Source organism: Mesoplodon bidens (assembly GCF_964165515.1).
Source record: "Mesoplodon bidens genome assembly, chromosome: 6".
Taxonomy (NCBI): domain Eukaryota; kingdom Metazoa; phylum Chordata; class Mammalia; order Artiodactyla; family Ziphiidae; genus Mesoplodon; species Mesoplodon bidens.
Window position 1 is genome coordinate 51,058,059 of NC_138162.1, and position 27,273 is coordinate 51,085,331.

The window sequence follows — 27,273 nt, forward strand, 5'->3', positions numbered from 1 at the left end:
GAGCATATGGGGATGTGTCATTGACTAACATGCTCATCCGTAACACCTTGGAGCAGTCCACTGAAACTATGATCACACAGGGAAAAGTTCCAGAGATTTAATCAAGGCCATGAAGAAAAAGGGTGTGATACTTTTCCTCCTTTGGCTATTTGGTCATATGATTTGATCACCAATCCAGATTCTCAGGGGTTTGGCTTATCTTCCATGTCCTTATACCTGGATGAAAGTGGGCACAGCCAGAAGTGAGATGGAAGTCAGGTCTAAGCCTTTGTCATTTCTTAAATGCAAACGGGACACTAATGAGACCCTTTTCTCTCCTGCCTTTAGGAAGAAACATGAGGTTCCCCTGGAAATCATTCAAGAGGAAGATGGAAGGGGCTGTCTAAAAAGAGATTGAAAGCTGCAGACCGCAAGACTGGGGCCAGAGGGCTGGCAGTGGAAAACCCTGTTGGGTTGTGATCTCTCGTTGAAAAGTCCCAGTTGCCTTTTTGCTTCCTGCAGGAGGAAGCAAGAGAAGGAGAAGACCATGTCCATAGCCTTGAAGCAGGTGTTCAACAAGGACAAGACCTTCCGGCCGAAGAGGAAATTTGAACCTGGCACACAGAGGTTCGAACTCCACAAACGGGCTCAGGCATCCCTCAACTCAGGCGTGGACCTGAGGGCAGCTGTGCAGCTGCCCAGCGGGGAGGACCAGAACGACTGGGTGGCGGTGCACGTGGTGGACTTCTTCAATCGGATCAACCTCATCTACGGTACCATCTGTGAGTTCTGCACTGAGCGGACCTGCCCTGTGATGTCAGGGGGCCCCAAATACGAGTATCGGTGGCAGGATGACCTCAAGTACAAGAAGCCGACTGCACTGCCAGCCCCCCAGTACATGAACCTTCTCATGGATTGGATTGAAGTCCAGATCAACAATGAGGACATATTTCCAACGTGTGTGGGTAAGTCCATGACCAGCTTCCTGGTTATTTTGTCACCTTCCACCGAAGCTTGGAGGGTTTGCAGAGGCTTCTTCTGGGATGGCCTTTGAATGCTGGATAGCACCTATATCAGTGTTTCCCTAAATTCCATCACTCACATATTAGCAATTTCTTTTTCTGGATCTAAGGACCTTATTGAAAAAACAATCACTTGTAGACCACTTAGAATTATTTTGTAGACCTAAATAGTGGGAAACACTGGCTTGATGAAAAGTTGGATTTGATCTTATTGGCTTTCTTAGGATTAGACTCCAAACCCACCCAGAGCTCCTGGTAAAATTTTTAATTTGGAGCTAATTAACTAGTTAGTTACATTAACTCTGGTACAATTATTGGTACTCGTCTCTCAGGGTAAGAAATCCCAGTGTGAGAATCCGTGGATATGTTTGGGAATCAAGCAGACAGGCAGTGGGCATTTTGGAGAAATAAGATCCTGGCATTCTCTTCTTCCCTCTCCTGATCATAGGTATTAATTTCAGTCTGTACTATTAACTCTGGACCCTTGTGTAGCTGCTAGACCAACCCGGACACCTGAAATGCAAATGCTTTTGTTTGCTTTGTGCTCTGAGCCATAAAACTCTTCAAGGGGAGAGACCAGACCTTTCCTATCTCTTATATTTCTTTATGCTGCTGATTATTGAATCTGCATGCCTGGCAGGTTGAATTCAGAATTCAGTTTTTAGGGCCTTAGGTTCAGTAAAGATGAGCATTCTCTTCTTTCCACTGTTGTACCTGTGATACCTAGCTTGGTGCCCTGGAACCTTTTAGGCACTCGGGAACTATTTGTGGAATGGTTGAAAAAACACTTATGCTGCTGGAAAATATTATTGAAAAGCTCTGAGACAGTTGGAGTATTAAAAAAAAAAAGCGTTTGAAACACATTGCTAAAATCACCTTTAGATGGGGCATGTGTGTCCCCATGTGGCATATGGAAAGTTGAAGTGGGGTGTATGGAAGTAATTATGTTTATACCAGAAAAAAAATGTATATAAATTGATTAGGGCAGTATGTCCATCTTGAAATATTCAGCACACAAACCAATCTGCTCAGAATCCTCGTGTTGCCTTGACTTGTCCAGTTTTCTTACATACTTTCTCTCTGCTGTCCCTTGTTAGGGCAGGAAGTGGGGGGTATGGCAGCACAACCCCCCTTGGTTGGCTCACCAGCATAGGAGGAAGAAGGCAGGTTTCAGAAACTCCCCTGGCTGTATAATTGGCGCCTTGGAGGAGTAGCAGTTTCCTAGGTTCATGTCTTTTTTGCACTTTCATTGACTGTCAGAGGCTTCCTTTTGGATCTGGGGGGAATTTGTCTTTTCCAAAAGCATTACAAGCAACTGCCAATGACTGTGCAGAACATACAACAGCAGTAAAGGTAAATAAATGTGGGCAAGGATCCCTCCTTGCTGTCCTTCCCCTTCTGTTTCTTTGATGCTTTGAACTCTGGGCACTTCTGTTCTCTCTGGCAGTTGTGGTTACCACATACAGCTGCTGACCAGAAATAACATCACAGAGCCTGGTGTGTTACTTAAGAGGGAGGAAGCTTCTGGCCATCTCCCTGGAAAGTAGAACATCATAGGTGATTTTAGACTTTGCTTGGAGGAAATCACTGGCTGCCGCCAGATCCCCCAGAGCAAATGACTTTGCTTTCTTTTTCTAGATGGTTTCCTTAGCCATTCAGTGTGCTTGGGGAACAGTCACCTGATCAGAATCCTCTATTTCAGCTCTTCCCAATCTGTGCCACACAGTACAAAAGTGTTTTGGGAGCTCTTAATAGGTGCACTGTGATTTTTTTTTTTTCTCCCATGGAAAAATAAGTTTGGGAGATGCGGAGTGAAATTGATTTCTTTACTGCAGGACTTTAAATATACTAATGTGCATTATACATCTCCAAGAAAAGAATACGTTAGTAAGTAGTGTATCCTAATTTGAACCTGGTACCTTCTTTTGTTTTTTGTTTTTTTTAATGGAACACTATTAGCATCTTTTGGGAAATGTTCATCTATATAGAGTTGTCAAACTTTCCTTTGTATCAGAATTACTTGGACCTTCTTCTCAAAATGCAGATTCCTTGGTCCTCCCCCTCAACAACTAAATCAGAATCTCTTAGGTGAGGCCTAAGAATCTGTACTTTTGGTAAGCTCCTCCCACCCCTCTTGTTCATTGTAACCTCCCAGAATGCTTTTTATCCTCCCCAGGAACAGTTTGTTTCTTACCTCTCTGGTTTTAACCATGTCATTCTCTCCTTTGGAATCCCCTTCTAGTGAATTCTTATGCATCCTTTATACCATCTCAGGCTTCCCTGGTGGTCCAGTGGTTAAGACTCCTCCATGCTTCAATGCAGGAGGCGCGAGTTTGATCCCTGGTTGGGGAACTAAGATCCCACATGCTGTGTGGCGTGACCAAAAATTTTTTTTTAAAAAATGAACTGTAGGGGCTTCCCTGGTGGTGCAGTGGTTGAGAGTCCGCCTGCCGATGCAGGGGATACGGGTTCGTGCCCCGGTCCGGGAGGATCCCACATGCCACGGAGCGGCTGGGCCCGTGAGCCATGGCCGCTGAGCCTGCGCGTCCGGAGCCTGTGCTCCGCAACGGGAGAGGCCACAACACTGAGAGGCCCGCATACCGTGAAAAAAAAAAAAAAATGAACTTTATACCATCTCCTCTGTGAAGACTCTCATCTTTTAGAATATAAGCCCCTTCAAGTTATAGAATATGTCTTATGCATTTGAATATCCCCGCACTAAGTCCAGTCCTGGTGCCTTATAAGTTGTTGGATGGATGGATGGATGGATGGATGGAAAAATAATCTTTATAAAGGTCCAGCATGTGTATGGTGCTGGTGATCAAAGTGAAGTTAAACAAATGTCTCTGAATCTCTTTATCACCATTCCTGGGTATTTCCCGTACCTTGCCTTCCACAGGGTTTAATTATGTCTGTTTAACTTTTCCAAGGTTAAAATGTTAGGGGTCAGTAAAAACCACCACCATCCACCATCACCCTGAGGGTCTTCATTAGTATCCTTCTCACCTCTGCTATTTGTCCTCAGACAATACTGTTGCTGTCTTTGCAAGAACTTATCGTTTAGGAGCCGCTTTCTCTATGAGAATTCATTTCCTCCTCTTCTTCCTCCCCCTGATTCCAGCCTACTTTCCTTCTTTTTGATCTTGGTGCTGCCATGAGTCATTATCATGGAAATGATCAAGATGTCTGTCAGGATAAAGTAAAAGAGGAATTCCCAGCCAACAGCAGACCCTGGGTGGATGAGAAATTTGGGAGTTCTGCTTCACATTACGTCTTTGAATCCTGGGCATATTTCTGTCTTCTGGCCTGGGAATTGGGAGGGTTTGAAACTTCCCCTCCTCCCCACTGTGATCCGAGGAACTAGAACCGGAAAATACAGACAGATGTGAAGGCTTCACCCTTAGTTAGGTATTAAAGGATATAAACAGCTGTTGATCTCTACCATTGAGACATGGAGGAAAGAAAAGCTTTCATCTGTTTCTGGATTCTGGTTTAACTCGGATACCCGGGCTATTTCAGAAGTCGAGCCTTCTCAGTTGGGAGAATACCAAACAGATGTGGCTGCCTCGTGAACCAGAGTCTCCTCCAGTCTCCCTTGATCCTTCCCAGCTTCCCTTGTTGAAAAGCCAACAGATGTTCCTGCAAAAGCTCCCAAGACAGCAGTAACTTCAGAAGCAAGGGCCACCTCCTCTTTGATTGTATCTCTTTAGCCACTTTTAGAGGTAACGTTTGAAAAGTAGAAAGCACAGCCACCCACTTTTTAAAATTCCATTGCCTGTCTAATTACAATAATTTTTATGTTCTAGCCCCCAGTTTCCCTGTTTTTCTGTTATATAATAGGACTTAAATCTCAGATCTGACACTCAGAAAAAAAGGAGTGGAAAACTTAGCACTCCTCCAACTCATGTTTTTAAAAAGTCTTTGAGCAGGAGGAATTTAAAAAATAATGACATGATCTCACCTACCTCTATGGTTTTAGAATAAATGGGTGTCAGGGAAGGGGAGAGCAAGGAAAGGAAGCAAAGGAAGGGAGAGAAGCCAGGAGGGAGCTCACATGTATTGAGTTTGCTAAGTGCCAGGCACTATACTTGCTACTGTTAATCTTTCTTAATTCTTATAATAACTGAATGAATTAAATATGGCATTTTACCAGTTAGGAAGCTGACATTTAAACAAGCAAAGGGTTTCCCAAGGTTGTACAGCTCATCAGTCATTTAGAAGTCAGGGTTTGAACTCAAGAGTGGCCAAAAATCTATGCCCTTGTCACCCACTACCATTTACAGCATGAATTGTTATTCTGCAAATTTCCTTCACATGGTGAAAGACTTCTCAATCATGGTTTTAAGAGGTTGTCTAGCGTGGGAAAAAATTCAGAAAGGCTGAATTTTGGTATAAATTTTAAGGAAATGATTATTTTCTTTGTTTCTGTTTGTCCCTATTTTATTATTTTTTTAAAAACAAGATTCTTTTTTAAAATAACTTTATTTATTTATTTATTTTTGGCTGTGTTGGGTCTTCATTGCTGTACGCGGGCTTTCTCTAGTTGCGGTGAGCGGGGGCTACTCTTCGTTGCGGTACGCATGCTTCTCATTGCAGTGGCTTCTCTTGTTGTAGAGCACAGGCTCTAGGGGCGTGGACTTCAGTAGTTGTGGCTCGTGGGCTCTAGAGTGCAGGCTCAGTAGTTGTGGAGCACGGGCTTAGTTGCTCTGCAGCATGTAGGATCTTCCCGGACCAGGGCTTGAACCCTTGTCGCCTGCATTGGCAGGCGGATTCTTAACCACTGTGCCACCAGGGAAGCCCTGCCCCCTATTTTAAAAAATCACCCCTGAAATGCCTGAGGAGTGTGTCCATGAGACTGCAGCTGAGTTTCATCCTCTCTCAAAATATTGTGGCAGGAAACATAAGGCTATAAAAATGTCCATAGGGATGAGCTTTTCAGACATGGCATGTTGGGGAACTGAGTTTATAATTAGCCTTTAAATTTTAACTTTTTATTTTCTGTTGTCTCCCTCCTGGTTTTTTATTTTTATGTAAATCTATGTAACACTGGTAAGACAGCATGTATGTCAACAAAATATATTTACAGTGTGGTAGGACTAGCACTGGGCTTGTAGACAGAGACTAGCTCTGCTATTACAAGATGCTGTGTGACATTGGTAGACACATAACCTCTGAGCTTGCATTTCTCTGTGTAAATATTCTGATCTTACAGGACTGTTGTAAAGATTAAATGAGGCAGTGTGAGTAAAAACACCCAGCCCAGAGCCATAAGCCCCTATAAGAGGTGCTAAAAAACAAATGTGTGTCAGCTGCCCCTCTCTCTGCATACGTTTCTACTTAACTGTCAACCAAAACTCTCGGAGGCCACTAGATGATTTCTGAATGGTATCCCCAGAAAAAAGCAAGACACATTGTAAGAGAATCAGCATGATTTTTAAAAAATGGTTGCTGAATTGCTCTGTGATGGGGGTCATAAATACCTTCCAAGACTCTGGGAAATTTCAGTGTTTCTCTAGGAGCTAGACCAACTCCTGGTGTCAGGGATGAACACTTAACCCTTTAGAAAGAAAGCTACTAGGAAGGATCGTTTTGCTTGGTTTTCAGAAGACTGAGTACTGAATGTGCCCACGTCCAGTGTCAGTCCGGCAAACTCAGCAGAGACTGGGTGCAGGTTAGCTGGGGAAGAGGGGAGATAGCTTACTAGTCACATCTGGCACAAGCCATTCATTAAAATCACTGCTGGGTGAGCTGCCCTGGATTTGACCTCTCAAGAGGATGGGGAAAGAGTTCTCAGTGCCCAGGAATGAAGCCTCCAAGATTGCCTTTTGAACTGGCAAGTTTTTCTAAGACTCTGGAAACATGTTTTACCTTTGGGATCTGATAAACTGGCTCCCTAAGAATTTACTCGTTGGGAAGGCATCATAATAAAGCTCCAATTTTCTGAATACATACTACCCTCCACGCTTTACCTGCATCATATCGTTTAATCTGTAAAATAACCCCATAAGGCGGGCATTATGAGGTCCATTTCGCAGATGAAAAAGATGAAGTAACTTGCCCAGGGTTACACAGGCAGAGCTAGGGTTCAGACCCAAAGTAGCCCAACTCTGCAGGCTGTGCTCTCAGCTACTCCGACATCTCGTGTCTGTGATGTTCTTGGCCCAGAATCAACATTACCCTTGATTTACCCCTACCTGTTTCATCACATGTTAAATCCTCTTTAGGAAATGTCCTACGATAAACCCAGCATTCACAGGGAAGGATGTGAAAACAGACAGGGCGGTGCATCCGATGCAAATTGTACTGGGTCCTTACTGATGGCAACTCTTCAAGTTCTGCTCGCTGTAGGAACTTGCCTCCTCTAGATTCTGATGCTACCCTAGTTTATTCAGTTGTCTATTCACGGAAACCATGCAGAAACAGCTGACTCCACTCTTCCTCACCCCCGCTGGCTGCCGGCGAATTGATGGTCTTGTGGAGGGACACAGTTCCCTACTTCCACCTTGTTAACCCAATACTGCAGTGACTTGGTGGCTGAGTTAATAAGAACAGTGGTAAATAACGACCCCACTCAACAAATCCCAAGAGATACCTCTGGAAAATGGTGAGGGCCACCAGTGTGCTAAGAAGCAGCAGGGAAAAGGAGTGGAGAGGGGAGCCCAGAGGGCCTAGAGACTGCCCTGTAAGTTAAGGCTAGTTACCTGCTGTCCCCACCTGCACTGAGGTCTCCATTACTCGTGCTGTGTAATTTTAATGAGCCATATCTCAAATGACAAGTTGTTCCATCTCAGCATCAGCTGGGAAGGGAACTGGGCTATATGATACTCAGTGGAAAACAGAGATGAAAAATAAAGGCTGTAATGGGGGTTGGGGGGTATATGCTGCTTTCTCTCGGTTGGTGCTTGTGGACATGGGTGCCCTACCTTAGTCAACGAAGGCTGCCTTGTGGAGGTCAGTGCTGCGTGGATAGGCAAGCCGAGTCAGCACCTAAGCCTTAGGGGTTGTGGAAATGCATCCGGAAATGCAGTGGGATGGAGAAAAATGAGTTAACCAGAACTCTTGCCCGGAACAGACATGGAGTTGGAAGGAGCAGTTGCATAAGCCACTTGAAGTGAGGATGAGATCCCCAAGAGCATGCTGGATTATCACTGACGTGCCAGCTGACTTTCAAAAAGCACAGGTTTTTTGTTTATCTGAGTAGGGCGTATCAGCAGGGCCCTGACACCAGAGGTCTTCTCTCTCTGCCCTCCCCACCAGTCTCTGCCTCCCCTCTAGATAGAGAAGGTACCCTTAAACAGTGTCATTTGGAAGAGAGGTTGAGTTTTTGTCCTGCCCTAGATCTCCTTGTGTGGAGAGTGAGTCTCAAGCTTTTCTTTTATTTTTTTTTTGCATTACGCGGGCCTCTCACTGTTGTGGCCTCTCCCGTTGCGGAGCACAGGCTCCGGACGCGCAGGCCCAGCGGCCATGGCTCACGGGACCAGCCGCTCCGCGGCATGTGGGATCTTCCCGGTCCAGGGCACGAACCCATGTCCCCTGCATCGGCAGGCGGACTCTCAACCACTGCGCCACCAGGGAAGCCCCTCAAGCTTTTCTTTTAAAAGACCTTCGTAGGTTTCAGGACATGTAGTATCTGTTAAGACCTCTGCATATAAGAACTTTTTGGTGTTTCATCTTAAAAAAACTCATGCAAAATTCATATTCTAAATGATAATTCTATCCATGTTTTCCTTCATGTAATCATGTCTTTCTCTTAAGTCTTCTGGTGAAATGGATGCTGTGGGAAGATGAGCCAGTTTGGGAAGGTGGGGTGTTGGTAAAAAGGAACAAAAGCATTAGTCTCTGTTAGACCTGAGTTTGAATCCCAGTTATCAACTTTTAGTAGAAAATTTTCACTCTCTGGGCCTGTTTCCTCATCTGTAAAATGCATAGAAAAGGATCTACTTCATAGGACTGTTGATATAATTAAATAACATGCTCATGCTACATTTAAAATACTTAGCACAGTGTTAAGACATAGACTAGGTATGCTTTCGATGTTATCCCCTCAATATCACATGGTATCAGTGTGATGAATTAGACTTGGCAGGTGAATTAAGGTAAGAAAGGAGAGAAGGTAGGATGAAAATCCATACTTCTTTCAAGTATATGGCTGTGGAGTCGATCCACATTCCCTTCATCTTCTGCTATATCTTATGGAACCTTTAGAAGAAATAGTAAACATTCATGGGATGTTTAGCTTGGCCTTGACAGCTGGAACCAGGTGGGTCCCTGATGGAACTTGAGAAGATGTTCACATGAATAGCATAGGAGGCCTGCACAAAGCCAATCCCACCTTCTTGTTTCTGCTACAGGGTGCAGCACCCAGCATAATGCTCTGCATCAAGTAGACACATGGTGAACTGATTACTACTATGTAAGTGTAAATTGATTGACTCATGCTGTATAGTTCATATTACAGAACAGAAAATTCCTGAAAATTGTGAGGCAGTTGAATTTCTGTCATTTGGCTGATATTTTCATTTTTCAGAGAGAATTTTAAAGAAAGCTTGGCAAAGAATCCTTTTAGTGTGTGTGAATACCTCCTTAGTGATATGTCTAATTGATCTTTAGAGCAGGCCTTTGGAAGTTAAAATGTTTGTCTTCATGGAGAGACAAACTGGAGTTGTTAGTTCTCTCTCAGGGAAAGGAAACATTCTTCAAATTAGGCCATAGGTTTTCAGTGTTTCTATGGAATTGTCTGGCCCAGGATCCTAGGACTGGAGAGCAGTGATGAATTAAGGGAGAATCTCCAGCTGATAGTCAAGCGTTCATTCTGCTGTCACCCCCGGGATTCTGCCAGCAACAGCTGGCTCCTGCCTGGCTTCTGGGCCAGCTGAAGTGAGAGAGCCCTAATGCCTGGTGTGGCAGTACAATGGAACCTCAACATCTCAGGACCACCAAGAATTACTCGTGGGTGACTTCCTTCAACATTTCTTGGTTGCCTGGCCAGCCAGGGAATCCTATCATGGCCTCCAGGAACAGAGGGAAGAAAGTTGTTGAACATTGGGGATTTACCTGTTTCAGCCTTCCGATAAACCATTCATATTTCACCATCCCACAGTGGGGGTTGGGGGAAGCCTACAGCTGAGGGCATCTGTCTTTCTGTGTCTTTGAAGAGAAATGTGAGCAAATATGTTAATGATATGTACCAAAGTCCCTGTGAGCAGTAACTGTCATAACACATGGATTGTGTTATGATGGCTTTATTTTGTTTTCTAAAAATAGTATACAGGGCTTCCCTGGTGGCGCAGTGGTTGAGAGTCCGCCTGCTGATGCAGGGGACACGGATTCGTGCCCCGGTCTGGGAAGATCCCACATGCCGCGGAGCGGCTGGGCCCGTGAGCCGTGGCCTCTGAGCCTGCAGATCCGGAGCCTGTGCTTCGCAACGGGAGAGGCCACAACAGTGAGAGGCCTGCGTACCGCAAAATAATAATAATAATAATAATAATAATAATGATAATAATGATAATAATAATAATAATAATAATAATAATAACAATAATAAAAATAAAAATAGTATACAGGTAAGATTTCATCATCAGCCTGGGTTCAAATCTGTTCCTCTCATGGCTTTGGGACTTTGGGAAGCCCTGACCCTCTCTGAGCCTGTCTCCTCATGTGGAAAGTAGGCGTATTAATAATTACACCCACTTTGTAAGCTTATGAGAATTAAGTGTCATAATGCACACAGGGCTCTTAGTGAGTTCCTGGTAGAGAATTAAGTGCTGAATACATTTGGGCTTTATTACTTTTCATGGTGATATAAAAAGGGAAGACCACTGATTTATTGCAGTTTGTAATGCTTAATGACATAGGGGAATTTTTCCTGCGGTATTCGCTGTAAATTTCTTTTCCAACTGGAATAAAAATTGAGAAAAGCTATTGATCATGTCATAATTACAGTAGTTATCTTGGAAAAAGAATAATCTTTCACATCCATTAGAATGCCAGTTAATAATCAAGGCTTGAATACCTCACTGAAGTCAATAGATTCCATATTTTATGTCAGGCAGTAATTCCAAAGTTTAAAGTACAGTAATAATAATAGCATTAGCTAACATTTGTTGCCTATTCTGGGCCCAACAGCATGTGAGGTCCTTTATGAGGTTTTTTTTTTTTTTTTTTTGCCGCACTGTGCAGCTTGTGGGATCTTAGTTCCCCGACCAGGGACTGAATCTGGGCCCTGGAAGTGAAAGTACCGATTCCTAACCACTGGACTCTGAGGGAATTCCCTGTGTGTATTTTATTTCTAATCCTCAAAGCAGCCCCAGTCGACATTATCGTTTTCCCTATTTTCAAATGAAGAAACTGAGGTAAGTTCCTTTCCCCAAAGTGTGGGGAGAGCTGAAATGTCAAAATGGGATGGTGAGGTACCAGTGTAATCACAAGAGCTGCAAGTTCCTACTCCCTAGGATTGGACAGACCAAGTGAGGGGAGGGGATGACTAGCATCTGGGGCTGGGGCTGTGCCGCAGGAGCTGGGAGCACGGCCTGTTCAGCAGAATTGGAACCAAGGAGAAGATGCAGCGCCGCTGGAGGCCAAGGAGGACCATGGGAGAAATACCTGGGTGTCTGCTTCCCTCCTCCAGTCTCCTGCTGGGGTAAAGGGGCCTGGGAAACCTATGTAGGGAATGGATCTGAGAGCAAATAAGTGAATGACTGGCATATGGAGAAAACAGATAAATAACAAATAAACGTATGAAATAATTTTAGGTAGTGATGAGTTCTGTAAAGACAACGTTGGGAAAAGGGAATTGGGATGCTGTAAGATTTAAGTAAGATAGATGTAGAATAGTGGCCTCACATTTTTTTGGTCTTTGAACTCCTTCATACTCTTGAAAATTACTGAAAATCCTAAAGATCTTTTGTTTTATGTGGGTTACAGCTATCAATTGTTATCATATTAGAAATTAAAACTAGGGAAGTTTTAAAATATTTATTTATTAATTCATTAAAAAATGATAAATGCACCACATATTAACATAAATAACATTTTAATGAGAAATAGCTGTTTCCCAAAACAAACAAAAAATGAGTAAGAAGAGTGGCATTGTTTTACTTTTTGCAAATCTCTTTATTTATTTATTTTTAAAATTAATTTGTTTTTTTGGCTGTGTTGGGCCTTCGTTGCTGCGTGCGGGCTTTCTCTAGTTGTGGTGAGCGGGGACTGCTCTTCATTGCGGTGCGAGAGCTTCTCATCATGGTGGCTTCTCTTGTTGCGGAGCGCAGGCTCTAGGCACGTGGGCTTCAGTAGTTGTGGCACGTGGGCTCAGTGGTTGTGGCATATGGGCTTGGTTGCTCTGCGGCACGTGGGGTCTTCCCAGACCAGGGCTCGAACCCGTGTCCCCTGCACTGGCAGGTGGATTCTTAACCACTGTGCCGCCAGGGAAGTCCCTGCAAATCTCTTTAAAGTCTGAGTTCATAGAAAACAATTGGGCTCTTATATCTGCTTCTGCATTTCAATCTATGGTTCAAGTCCAGCTTTGCACAGATATGTAGTTGGGAAGGGGAGGACTTTGTGTACCTGTGAAAGGACCCCCCAGGGATGCATACAATCCTTTGAGAACCCGGGTTACTACCATTTACTGAGTATCTATAATATGTTAGGTGCATTACAACCACTTTAGAAAGGTGTTTTTTACCTCTTTTCCAAAGGAGGAAACTGAGTCTCAGAGAGGCCCAGGTCATATAGCTTATAAAGACTTGTAGCAAGTCTTTCTGACTCCACTGTGTTTTTTTCCCTACACCAGGGACCTCTGAAGTATCACATTCTAGGCATGTGCATGCATGTCTTTGCATAAACACAAAGACAGAAATATATTCAAAGACTGTTGTAGATAAAGCAATGAGGAGGCCAGTCCTTTGCACCTAGTAGGCATTTGATGATTTTGGTTGAATGAACACAAATTAAGATTGCATTGAGGGTTTCACAGTGTCCCTTGTAATAAATGGTAGTAGTGAGGACTGATTTTGTGTGTGTGTGTGTGTGTGTGTGCGCGCGCGCGCCCGAGGTGAAAATCTCACTGGTTAGGAAGAAAAGAAGGAAAAAATAAAAGAATATGAGGGTATGCCTGCTAGCTACCTATAATGCCGTATGGTTCCACATTGAGGAAATGAGCAGAGCAATATAATTGTCTTCAACTTTTACCTTTCAGTCCAGTGTGCAGTCCCTCTGACCCCTTTCACTGCCTTCCCTTTCTACTCCTTGGTCTGTTAACCCTATTTCTCTCCTGTAACACCACGAGACCTAGGTCATAAGGTTGCTGTGAGGACTTAATAATACATGGGGTTCGGCATGTCGAAAACGTTTGATAAATATCAGCTAACATGATTACTAACGATATTGTCAATACTGTATTTCCGCATAGTAGTTACTATGTTTTTTCTCCCATATGAGAAGGTGCACATACCAGTAAGTGGTTGAGGCTCTCAGAAATTAGGACCCTGGAGGCCCTGAGCCCTCGACAGGCAGGGTCAGAGGCAGGTTTCTGGACTTGCTGCAGGGGTGGACTTTTCAGCCATGGTTTCTCTGCCGTCCCTCACACAGTTGACACTTTGGGGCCCATGAAATTTTTTGAGCTGTAAAACATGTTGACTCTTAAAATAGTCATGGAATCCGGCTGCCCTTATCAGTCTGTGATGACTCACAGGGTCGACTGGGCTCAGTGTTGTTTCAGGTGCCACAGGTGTACATTTCACCTCTTCCTTGCCGTGCTCCCCAGCAGCTGGCCTTTGAGGAGGGCCCATGGGGCACTGTCGGCTCACGAGAAATACGGCCAAATGTGGGGCTCAAGTTTTTCAGATAAAACAGTGTCACCTTTTCCAGGACAGTTTGAAAAGGGGGTGTTATCAAAGTGAACCTTTTTTTTTTTTTTTTTTTTTTTGCGGTAGGCGGGCCTCTCACTGTTGTGGCCTCTCCCCTTGCAGAGCACAGGCTCCGGACGCGCAGGCTCAGCAGCCATGGCTCACGGGCCTAGCCGCTCTGCGGCATGTGGGATCTTCCCAGACCGGGGCACGAACCCGTGTCCCCTGCATCGGCAGGCGGACTCTCAACCACTGCGCCACCAGGGAAGCCCCAAAGTGAACCTTTTTAATGACCCAGTAAATAGATCCATAAGGATGAGTTTCTTGAAAAAGCTACGTTTCAGAACTAAGTTCGGGGTTATAATTCAATAACTATTTATTAAGCATCTGCCTATTCCAAGTACTGTATTAAGGGGTGGGATACAAAGACTGGTCTGCCTGCCCCTTGGGGGCCCCTCCACACCCCTCAGGGTGCTGTGTTCCCACAGCTGGAGCATTTAACCCCATCCACAGGCTCGGACCCACCAGAGGCTCTGACCTTCTTCACAGGTTTTAGTGGCAAGATGGACTCTCCCAGTATTATTTATTGGGCCAACCCCATACCCCAAATTCCAAGACTGGGAAGTGGATTCTTGCCTAGGGCTCTACCTGGTATCCCAATCTTTGTAAACTGGTGTCCCACCTTGTCGCCCAGTTGTGCCATATTAGAGTCTTACTTCTGGTGTTCAGACCAGGAACAGGGTCCCCACTGTTTGATCCTAGCCCCATCCATGCAGACCATTTGCCAGCCCCTAATTCCTCTTCCAGTCCCCCCTCTTGCCCCAGCACCCTGCCATCTGCCAGGGCTCCCTGGGTTACCTCCTCCTGAGTTTGCCTCAAGCACCTGCCTCGTCTCCGTGGGCCTATCAGTGGTCCTCAACCTCCTGCCACTGAAGAGGGCCTCCTCCCACCAACTTGGCAGCAGAAGTTCTGCAGCTGCAGCCTCCGGCTGGGAGGCTTTTAGCAGGGAGCAAGTGAGGGCTCCCAGACTCCAGCAGGAACAGGGCTTTGAATCCCATTCCCTTCTAGCCGCTAATGCCCTGCTTACTGCTTAGGTGTTTTCTCAGTTTAACGGTCTGCTCCTTTGCCCAAGCTGAAGCGGCGTCAAAAGGCTGAGGGGCTAAGAGTTGGTGCAGCGCCTTCCTTAAAAGAATTTTCAGTGCTCTTGGCTATGTATACGGTTACTGCTAACTGCTGTCTATGGATGTGGCTTCTAAAAGGTAAACTGACTTGCATTACAATGTCTTAATGGTGTTGCAACTAAATAAGAAAAGGAGAATTCATCTGGCATATCTTTCATCTTATCAGGAGGCCCCTGTTCATCTGGTCCAGCAGGCCATCTCCTTAATTTAAGAAACAGCCTTGTGACTTCTGTTCTTCCATAGCTTCTAGATGTGTTTTTATTTCCAGTAGGATTTAGCAAAGTCATTATCCCACGCTTTAAGAAGGCTCCAGACTAAAAATACCTCAATACATTTTTTTTAATGACATAAGAAAACAGAAATCTTCTTTTTTCCTTGGAGAGAAGCGGTTTCAAATATAAGACTGGCAGATGTGTCCCTAAGGATGACTCTCACTTCTGTTGCATAGATGACTGCTCATAAATAATGAGTGTGACAAATGTCAGATGCATCGGTGAATTTCAGAAGGAAGGCTCTGGTGACAATGTTACGTACTTTGTAGCTGTTGAAGGGAGATGTTTATCAGAAATGAGCCTACTGGTATTTTTTCTTTTTAAGTGTCCATCAAACATCATATTCATCAATGATTAGTAAATAAATCTCATGTTAATAAATAAACAGACTTGGTAAGAGTTATGGCCCCTTAACTGGCTAATGTCCAGTAAAATGAGAGACTTGTCCCCTTGCTGGAGGTGAGGACTTGAAACTCACCAAAAAGGACTACAGTCAACATATACCTTTTTAATTATGTAATAACCCCAAATGAAGTCAGATTTTTGAACAGCAAAACAATTTTATTTTTTCCTATAGTGGTCTTTGGTCTTCTAAGAGGTCTTAATGCCAAGAGGGCCAAAACTATTTGGCGTATTTTTCACATAGCAGAGGGTCATTTTCTTAAAAACCATAAATCAGATCATGTTTATTGTCTGCTTTAGAAACCCCGATATCTCCCCACTGAAACCACAAAAAAGTCCTAAATCATTGCCTTGCCCTGCTGCCCGCTTTGTGAGCAGGCTTCTGGCCACCTCGTCTTGCACCATTTACCCTGCCCACTGGACTCCAGCCATCATCCTAGCTTTTCTTAACTTTATTTTCATTCTGAAATAATTTGTCTTATTCATTTATGTTGGTTAACAGGAATAAGAGAACCAATAATTTCTTACTAAAAATCAAATGATACAATGAAAACCATCATGATAAATCTGAAATATTACCTTTTTCTGTGGACATGATTGCTTGAATGAACTTGTCTAATTCAACATGTATTTGTTTACTGTGTGCCCAGTAGTATCTTCAGTAAGCCAATCAGACAGTTGGCTAATGTCTACTGAATATTCACATGAAAATGTGCTAGTGTGCTAAAACACTGGAATGTAGCGGCCAGCAAAGCAAGCATGACCTCCTCCTCGAGGAACTAAAAATCACATAGTGGAGGGAAATATTACAAAGGATGGAAGCTCCCTGAGTGCAGGAATCTCTGCCATTCTATGCTGCAACCCCAGTGCCTACAACAGTGCACAAGCAGGGACTCTGTGTAAGTTGATGAATGAATGAGTGAAATTAATCATTACAAGTGTGAAAGTTTGGCAGAGGGAAATGCAGTGTGCCAAATATACAAAATACAAAGGCATACAAATACTCTCGAACACGCATACAACATCTCTAACAGGGGGAGCTGTTAGAGGGAGGGGGCATTTAAGATGGGACTGGAAGGGTGAGTGGGACTCAGCAAGGCGGAAAGGGCAGGGTAGGGAGGCGGTGTGGGCAGAAGGAGAGAGCAACACGTGCAAAGGCTCTGAGGCGAGAAAAGCCTGGTATCTCTGAAGAACTGAAAGAAGGGAGATGTGAGGGCTGCCCAGTGAGTGAGGCAGGAGTGACACGTGATGAGTTCACATAGGTAGTGGGGCCTTGGAGACCATGCAAGAAATCCTGGAGGTCCTGAGAAGAACTCTGGACTTCATTTTACTGATGGAGGAAGCCTCTGAAGTCAGCTGAGTGACGTGGTAAGACTCAAAAGTTCAAAGTAGTGAATGAGGGAGGGGCAGAATGGATGTAGAGAAACCGGCCCGGAGCTCATTGCAGTGGTCCAGATAAGAGATGGTGAGAGCTTAAATGCAAGTGTGAGGTTATATGGATTTGAGAGGTTTAGGAGGGAGAATAGGTGATGGAAGATATGGAGGCAAATCAGGGAACAGGAGCAATAGAGGGTAACTCCTAGGTTTCTGGCTTGAACAGCTAAGTAGAGCCATTTTCTGAGTTGAGAATGTTGGACGAGGAGTTTTGAGGGGCTGGGAAGTTTGGCTGAGTTGATTCTGAGGTGCCTCTGAGACATCCAAGTGGGAATATGGACCGGACAAGTTGGATGTACAGGTCTGGAACTTAGGAAAGAGGTGAAGCAGGTAAAGGGCACTGAAGCTGTAGGTGTGGCTGAGATCACTTAGGGCGGGGAGTCTAAAGTCTAAAGAGCAAAGGTCTAGGACAGTGCCCTGAGGGACATCACACTCAGTGGCAGGGCATGTTGATAAAGGAGTTTGGGGAGAAGTCAGCGTTAGGAGGGAAATATGGAGAGAGTGGTGTCACAGGATCAAAGGGAAGAGAATGCTGCAGAGAGTAGGGTGTTGAAAGGCTGAGTTGAGCACAGAAAAGACAAGCACTTCGTAGATCAACGTAGTGAGAGGTGCAGGCCACAGTCCAGGGAAGTCAGAAACACTTGTAAGGCAGCATTGTCCTCCCACAGACATTCTGATCTGCATCCGGGCACACGGAGCCCAGCCAGCTCCCATGATTCCTAGTTCCTAAAGCAGAAAAGGTCGGTGTCGACAAAAATTTAATCAGTCGATCTAAGAAAGAAATAGAAAATTGTATTGGAGCCCAACTGGGGATTATAACCCAGGAACAGCTTCTCAGAAAGCCCCGAGAACTGTTCTGCCTGTTAGAAGTCAAAGCACAGTTAGCTATATAGGTTTTTGAGAGAGAGTGCTGTGCATTAAATGACACAGATAGTTTGCACAATCCAGATCTATGTATACAAAGCAAGTAGTGAGTCTTGGGTCATCGTGGCTTCTTACTAGATTACGAAAGGTTACCTCCTAAGGAGTTATCTTGGTGGTGCTAGGAGAATGTTGTTCTTTATGGCTGAGCAGGTATTTCTGCCAGTGGGGAGGTCTGGTCGATGCATAATGCAGATACACATGGCACAGTAGAGGGGAGAGAGGAGGCCAAAGGGCAGAGAAATTTTTTTATGTTTTACATTTTCCTTGACTTGCCATAGAATAGGAATTTTTATTTCATCATCCGTCTACAGAAGGAGAAGGAGCGAACAGACGGGAAGCTACCATGTGTCTTCAGAGAGGGTGGATCAATCCTATGGGTCTTGGGCTTCCCTGGTGGCGCGGTGGTTAAGAATCCGCCTGCCAATGCAGGGGACATGGGTTTGAGCCCTGGTCTGGGAAGATCCCTCATGCCGCGGAGCAACTAAGCCCGTGCGCCACAACTACTGCGCCTGCTCTCCTAGAGCCCGTGAGCCACAACTACTGAGCCCACGTGCCGCAACTACTGAAGCCCGTGCGCCTAGAGCCAGTGCTCTGCAACAAGAGAAGCCACCGCACCTCAACGAAGAGTAGCCCCCACTCGCTGCAACTAGAGGAAGCCCGCGCGCAGCAACGAAGACCCAACGCAGCCAAAAGTAAATAAATAAATTTATTTAAAAAAGAAAGAATACTATGGGCCTTGACTTGCCAGTTCCATTGCCGTTCCCCCATTGCCGTTCCCTCGTGATGCTGGACGACATTTCCTGCCCTTGTTTCCTTCCATCAAATGGCCTGAATTAGTTTATGCGCATTCAAGTGGTTTTCTTTTGTGTTCAAGAAAAGAGCCTTGGGAAGCCAAGAACTCTTTGACTGCCAGAGAAAAGACTGCTTGACCTCTGGAGGCTGCATTAAAGGTCACCTTTGGCAGTGATTCAGTAGCGTAGTAGGTTTACTGCTGTAGTACAGCCTGCAACTCCTAAACCATAAATTAAGAATCCCATGCACCTTCAACATGCACAGAACGGCTTCATTCTCCCCTGTAAATCACAGGAATTCTAAAGCCCTTGACAATTCATAGTGCAACCTCCCTTAGTTGTTCTGCTTCCAGGAATTTTTTCAGACTTGATTAACTGGAAGGGTGGAGATGGGGCTTTGCAGGCTTTTTTTGGTATCCTTGGCTGTATGATGAAGTGAGAGGAATGATTCTCTTTTTTTAAGGCAGAAGGCATAAGGTTGGTTTCTCTGAGAGACTTTTCGCATCTCTGATTTCTGTGACAGTCAGTGGGCTTTGCACCCCCATTCCCACTGAACAGCTGACAGAGATTTCACCGCTATGTGTCCGGATGTGTGGCTGCCTCTCAGTTTAAAATCATCTTGCCGCTCAAGACAGGTGAGGGGCACAGCGATGGCATAGACGTGGGTGGAAAATGCATTTAGAGCTAGAAAAGAGGGGAGAGAGGGACTGGAACCATTTCTGATTTAAAATTTTGGAGAAGCCTGGTTGAAAAATCAGCAAATCTGATTTTTTAAAAAATTTTATTTATTTTTTTATTGAAGTGTAGTTGATTTACAATGCTGTGTTAGTTTCAGGTGTACAGCAAAGTGATTCAGTTATACATATATATATCTCTCTTTTTCAGATTCTTTTCCCTTATAGGTTATTACAAAATATTCAGTGTAGTTCCCTGTGCTATACAGTAGGTCCTTATTGTTTATCTATTTTATATATAGTAGTGTATATATGTTAATCCCAAACCCTTTGGTAACCGTCACTTTGTTTTCTATGTCTGTAGAGCAAATGTGACTTAGAAAAAAAATTCCGAAAGGAAAGGAAAATGTTGATTTTTCTTAAAGGAAAGATAATATTCTCAGAGAAGAGAAAAGGATGTCCCTGGTCCTGTTCCCTAGCATCATCCTCTGTCTCCCAGATGAATTGAGCATTCGGTATAATCGGGAATTTTTTTTGCGTTTTGGACACAGGTTGGAAACTAGCTTCCTTTGTCCTTGTCCTCCCTCATCTCCTTGAAGCCTTAATTGGAGATACCCCTGTTTCCTGCACAAAAGAGTATAAAGTCGAGAGGGCGGAGGAAGGTTATCCTCCAGGGACAACAGTTAATGCATAGCTTAGAATTGAATCCCACCCTTACTTAAAAGTTGGGAACCCTGCATTTTTCTCAATATTGTTAGGTAGAAAGGGATGAAACTAGACGACTTCCAGGGTCCTCTCAAGTGCTGACATTCGATTATGGAATAGGATTGCCAATGACAGTGCCTGCTCTGAGGGCATGACAAGGGTCAGGGGTGTGCAACCCTGGCTGGGATTCAGTTCATTTCAAAAGAGGCGTTGAATGCCTACGATGGGCCAGGCCCAGGTGAGGCATTGCAGGGCACAGACGGAACTGCCCCAAGTGCTCCCTGCCCTTGAACTTAACCACCTCAAAGTGAAAATTAAAAATAAAAGCTTTACCAATATGACAATACTAAATAGAACTCTTCGGTGTACAGGTAATTCTAGTACATCATGAAGCAACAATCCTGTTAGGCAATTATGACTCCCTCTGCCTTATAGGGGAAGAAATTCAGTTCACAGAAAGAAAGAAATCTTATAGAATTGCAAAAGAAGGAGAGCTCCTATCTGGCTGGTTGATCAAAATAAGTTTTACAGAAATGACTGGGAGTAAAAGCTTGGTTCCACTGCTTTCTTCTGGGACCAGTTTTTATGAATAGACTGCCTTCCTCCCTTAATTAATTTCTCTCTTAGCTGTGCAAGTCCCAGCATTATTTTTCTGAAAATGGCAGCTGATTGCCTGATGTCTTTTGCTTTTGTGAAGCACATTACCCAAAGGATGTTGGACTGTTCCTAATGTTACCTTTCCTTTCCAGTCTAGGGCTCATTTATTCCAGTCCTAAAAAATTGATTTAGCTCGCTTTTAAACTGCCCTGCACTGTGATGCCCAATGACTCAACTCATCTCTTCTGTGTGTGTGTGACACATAAGCCTGGTACCCTAGAGAGTTTGGGAGAATTTTGTGCATGTTTTGGGTCTCTTGGCACATGGAGCTGTGTTTATCTCTCATGTTGATCGGTTGTGTACAGTTTTTAATGGGAAAAGCCTGACTTTACTGACCTTTTCCAAGCAAGTAAATTGGCTTCAGGCTGCTTGGTGTCATTTGGAAAAGAATGTTCTTTCTCTTCCTCTGAGTTTTGCATTTCAAAATCACTACATTCCCAGCTTCACAGCTCCCCCAGTCACCGCCACCAATGTCACCACTTTAAAAGCAGACTAGAAGGGGGCCTGAGAGAAGATGAGAGTGGGGAGGAGAGGCCCAGGGGCTGTGTGGGTCAGTCATTGGTGTTGCACTTTGGTGTGCAAGGCAGATTTACATCACTAGCCCTCATGTTCTCTCAGCTCCTGTTTGTTGCCTCTTGAGGTCAAGTTTTCCTTCCCAAGGGAAGGAAGTCTTGTCTTTCTAGAAAGTACTGTCCTCTTTACAGTAAAGAGGACTCCCTCTGAATTCTCTGAAGCCTGGGGAAGGAGCAGCCAGGAGGATTAATCTGTCCCCTTCCCTGTCTCCATGTTCTTTCTGGGATCTCTTCAAATATGGTGATTAAATCACTTAGATCTCTAAGGAGATCAGGAGTTCGATTTCACAACTGAAATAAAACCACAAATCTCTAGTAAAGTGAGGAAAATCATGTTGTTTGTTTAACTTTTGATTCTTTGGATGTGATTCCTGGCACTTGTTTGTTTATTTTCTCATTGTTGGGTGATCCAGCATCTCCTCCTTTGGGAATATAGAGAATATCCTTTCCGGGGTGGAAAAATCATCTTAAAAAATGAAAATTTCTCCCTTTAAAAAAAAAAGTTGAATTTTCCCTTTATCCCAGAAGTCAGTTTTGCCAGCCATGTACAAAATCCCAGCCATTTTCAAGTGGAGGAACCTATTGAAGAAATGGCTGCTGAATTAGCAGTGGCCAAATTCTTGGGGCCTAAGAGTCTCAGGTGAAATCTGATCTTTGACTGGGAAATTTTTTTTTCTGGCAGGTAGGACGGCAGCTTGACAAGCTGTGGGACAGAACCCATGTGGTTACTGTTCTGAAGTGGGGAGGGGTTCAGAAAGTTAACATTATCATGGCAGGAACCAGGAGTCATCGTGCCTACTTTCACACAAAATACTTAAGAACAGCTACCACAAAACCCCTCATTTCATAGGCAAAATCATTGGCCCAATGAGCTTTTGTATTTAGTGGTGACCTCTTGTAGACATTTTCCATCTCCTTTGAATTCCACCTTGGAGCCACTTTGCTTTTGTCTTGACTTCAACCCTTTAGTTGTAACTACAAAAAATATGGTGTGATGTTATTGATACAGACACACCATTTTCTTGGTTTCAAGCCTTTTTATATTTTTCAAACCAACCAACCAATCAACCAACCAACCAACAAAAGGCCTTGAACCTTAAATAAGATGAGTAAAATTGGATCTGCGTTGGCTGCCGTGGTGGGTGAAAGGTTCAGAGTCTCACCTCCACTCCTCCAAGATGAAGTAGCTTCTTTCACTCATGAAGTGGAACCTTAAAGCTTCAAGAGACACAGTTTGAAATGCTCCGTAAACACTTGCCGCCTATAATTTCCCCTAGGGCCTGCTTTCCTTCTTGTTGTTTGGGAGGCAGGAAGGAGTCACAGACCAAGAGAGGCTGCTTGAGAAGGAAGGAAGAGGCCGGGGGGCTCTGATCCAGCCCTTCATGGTCTGTGGTCTCAACACGTTCTCCAAGCCTCGCCATCTACCCTGAGAAGGTGTGCCTGGCTGAAGATGAGGATGGTGAGAGTACCTAGTCAGGGAGTAAGTAGGGATGTCTCGCTACATCCAGAAAGGTTGATCAGGTGGGGTAGTTTAAGGAACAGCTCTGCAGAGCTCCTACAAGGCAAGTGGCACTCTTGGGGCCCCGCAGGGAATTCTGTTGCAGCAAAGGGGCAACACTGGTGAGCTGGCTTAAGCTTGAATCCATGAAACAGACACCACATCCATCTGAGTGCTGCTTTTCCCAGAGTCCTAACTCTCCAGAGACAGCCTTCTCCTGCCCTTAACAAACTGCCACGGCAAACTGAGAAAATGAATCATGTTCTGGCTCCCAAGAGTATTTTTTTCTGTTTATTTTCATTGTTTTAAGATATATTGTTCTCTTAACTGTTTCCCATTCTGAATTGCTCTGAGTGGGCTTAGAATATTACAGAAGAGTTTTCCCCCCTTATTTGCCTCTCCGATGACTTCAGAGGCCAGGTTTCAGCTGATGTCTGCAGTGACCAGAATGACTGCTGGTCATTCTGCGTATACCACCTCCTCCCTTGAGGGTATTTTCAAAGATCTCACATCTCATTGAGGGCCTCTGCAGTTCATTGGTGTGTTGACCTCTGTGTCGAACTGGGCTTTCCAAGTGGTTCATTTTAGAACATTGTTCTGAAGTTGTAAACTCAACCAAGGCCTGTTCATTGAAGGGAGTGTAGCAGAGGTGTTCCTAGGGCTGGTGAGAAGCACTCAGAGTGTTACTCTGGGCCTTTCCCTTTGTGCCCTGGCATCCGTAGTGTGAACCTAAAGCCAGAGTGTCTCCTAACGGCTTATGGTGTCACCTACAGATTAAACCATTTTGAATTCCTTAAACTTCTGAAGTGTGTGTGAATCACAAACTTCGGTGTGAATGGAGTATCCATGGAATGTCATGTTTATTTTCCTTAATTTAATTATATCTGAGTACAGTCCCTGTTCTACCAGGTGATGGGAAACCCAGCCGCAGACATTCTTGAGACTTTCTATCCTTCCTCAGAGCTTGGCAAAGCTTCCAGGATTTGACTCAGTGCCAAAGTCAGCCCAGCCAGTCCTTTATCTACCCTGCTATGCCCATTGCCCCAGCACACATGGTGCCCTTGAGTATGCTACATATGTGGCAATATTGGGGCACAGGAATCTTTGGCAGGGCCGGGAGCCCTGGAGCCTGCGACCCAGTCATTTTAGACATGCCCCGAAACCATCACCTCTGATAGGTTGCATCTCCCCTGACAGTAAGTCATATCGATAAATCATCTTGAAACACTTCCTTCTGTTCAGCCTTCGGGACTGCAGTGAATGGAAACTGGACATTTTTACTTTATCTTTTGCCTCTGCCACCCCTCATTTCCCCAAACAGACCAAGCCCATCTATTTTGGGCCAACTCCTATTCATCCTCTGAGTCTCAGCTGCAATATCACTGACCAAGTTAGAGGTATCCATGTGGGCACCCCCTCTGCCTGCCCATTCACTTTCCTGTTACCTTGTATTCCAAGTATGATTTGCTTTGGGATCACGTGGGAAATCGTTAAAAATGCAGAATCTCAGACCCCATCCCATATCAAATTGCTAGAACAGAATCTTCATTTTCACAATATCCCCAGGTGGCTCCTGTGCACATCAAAGAGTGAGAGGCACAGACCTACTGGATCATGAGCTCCTTGATCACAAGGTCATTGTTTTTCCATCACGATGTCTCCTTTCACAGTGCCTACTCTATGGCCCCCTCAATAAATAGCTGCTGAATGCATAGATAGCCGTTAAGAAGGATAGAGACCAAACATTCAGTTTGCAGTGGCTGCTATTAAAGGATGGATTTTACCTAAAGTGTGACATGGAGCTACTAAACTGGAGGTGGGTTGGGGTACAACTCTGTGGAGCCAGAAACGGTGGGCTGGGCTAAGGCTAGGTAGCCACGCCCACAGATTAATAACCACCTTATTAGGCCACATGGGGCCAGGTGGGCTAGGTTGGAAAGCCCGCTGGAGAGCCTGACCCCAGGAGGGAGGGCAAAGACTGAACCAATGAAGCAGAAGAGTGGGTAGGGCAACCTCTGTGAGTGTTCCTGAAAGGCATGACGGGAAATAAGTTTGGACAGGTAGATTGAAATTCCAGTGGCATTCATTTCCCACCCAGTGTTGGAACACAGATTCCCAACTAGATCAAAGACAAGGCAAAAAATATGAACAGAATCTTTATTGTACTCTGCATTCCTTTTGTGCATTTGAACTTGAGGGTAGAGGGATAAGAGCCAACAAATGGATTAAATTCATCTCTCAAGTTAGTTAGAAAACCTGAGATTTTATTAGCGACTTTTTTTTTGGCTGCGTTGGGTCTTCGTTGCTGCACACGGCCTTTCTCTAGTTGTGGCTAGTGGGGGCTACTCTTTGTTGTGTTGCGCAGGCTTCTCATTACGGTGACTTCTCTTGGCGGAGCATGGGCTTCTGCCTTGTGAAGCGCAGGTTTCAGTAGTTGCAGCACGTGGGCTCAGTAGTTGTGGCCTGCGGGCTCTAGAGCGCAGGCTCAGTAGTTGTGGCACATGGGCTTAGTTGCTCTGTAGCATGTGGGATCTTCCTGGACCAGGGCTCAAACCCATGTCCCCTGCATTGGCAGGCGGATTCTTAACCACTGCGCAACCAGGGAGGTCCCTATTAGTGACTTTTACACACCTAATTATGGAAGACATGACTCCTAGACTGACATTAAGGCACCATTTGAGGAGCTGGGGCAGAAAGGCAGCTGCCTGTGAAAAGGTCATGCTTGTCTGTGTAGACATCTCTCTTCAAATCAGTCACTCTGAGGGAATGTCTGACGTTGGCCACCTAGGAACTGTCTGGCAGGTGAGGTGTTCACTCTTACTGGCGTTTTCTTTTACCTAGGAGATAACCAGGCGCTCTTTTGGGATGCTGGCACGTTGGTGCCTTATCAGTTACTGAAGTTTCTTCTTTTGTGGAACATGAAGTCTGTGGATTGTACCAAAGAGGCTTAGCTTTGGATCTAGGGAAAAAAAAAAAAAAGGAAGCAGCAATGTCTCAGGGCTGCATCAAGTGACCTTGAACTCCACCACTCCTTGCCCTACCCACTCTTCCAGATGGGCAAGGAGTCAAACCTTGAAGGCTTTCTGCTCTCCTTGCCCTGGAATGCCCAGATGTGCTTGTAGGGAAGCATGTAGCACTCAATCTGCCCTTGCTTGTGGCAAACTTGGATGCTCCTCTGCTGAAATTGGCACCTAGGATAATCCAGTGTGTGCTTGCAAATTCTGTCTTGCCTACACAGGCATGGGATTCTGCAAGAAAAATCCAAGTGTCCCTGCCCATTCCCCTCCACCTCTCTGAGCTGGTAATGAACTTGGAGAGCTTGTTTCCAAAGCACTCTTGGGGGAGGGGAGACTATTCTGATTGAAGCCAGGCCTCCCTTCTAGGTGTAGGAGGCTGCAGAAAAGGGAATAGTGACCCTGGGAAATGAATCTTAGGGATCCTGGAGCAGCTCATCTTCCCCTTGAATTCTGAGTTGGGAGTGGAAAGTGTCATGTATTATTCTGAGATCGGAATTCAGCTGAGCCTGGATTTCTTTTGAAGAAGCAGCAGCTGTTGCCTAGACATGAACTAGAGGTCCGTGATGGGCAATGGCACTGATGTTCTCAAGTCAGCTTCACACATCCCGCAGGAGTGGAATTATGTGCCCAAATGAGAGATTCACTTCACAGCATCCTGGTCACCTGCCTGGATCTCTGTGCACAAGTGCTGCCTGTATATGTGGTATCTCAACCAATGAGGGTTTGAAAAACTACTTCTCCATGAGATTCCTCCCCACCTATGAACACACACACACACACACACACGCACGCACACACACACACCTTCCTGTCCTGTTCATACCAAGCAACAATGAAAACAAAACAAAACAACAACAACAAAGCATATGACCCTTCTTTCCTCCCTAAGTGATGCTTGTAACTGAGGAAACTGGATTTGAGTACCACTCAGTGTAGATGACTTTATTTACACAACATTAAACAGATGATGAGTGTGGGATCTGGTGTCCACACAGTCTAGGTTGGAATCCTAGTTCTGCCACTTACAGGCAAGTTATTTAACCTTACTAAGTCACTGTGTCCTCACAGATCACATGGGGTAATAATAACACCTACCCCCTAAAATTTACTGAACGGATGAAATGAAACTTTATATTTAAGGGCTTAACATGGTCCTTTGCTACGGTAAGCACTGAGTAAATATCAGACTTTTAAAAAATGTTCATAAAGAAACAGATCAGCCTCTTCCTCCTGCTGGGTGCATCAGTGCTCTGCTGTCTAATGGACAAGTCAGTTTCCCATCAGTCTTCCTTACTTATTCTGT

At 44.7% G+C, this 27,273-nt stretch overlaps 1 protein-coding gene across 5 annotated transcripts in view; it reads left to right on the forward strand.

The window, feature by feature from the left end:
- The window catches only part of LOC308618578 (MOB kinase activator 3B), a 231,954-nt gene that overhangs the window by 80,341 nt on the left and 124,340 nt on the right, over positions 1-27,273 (forward strand). For all 5 annotated transcript variants that reach the window (XR_014016033.1, XM_081236629.1, XM_081236627.1 and 2 more), the window contains exon 2: positions 328-944. Coding sequence is in view for 4 of the 5 variants with exons in the window: in XM_081236629.1 (XP_081092755.1) it covers positions 527-944 (418 nt within the window). In the remaining variant the exon portion in view is untranslated. The remainder of the gene's footprint in view (positions 1-327; positions 945-27,273) is intronic.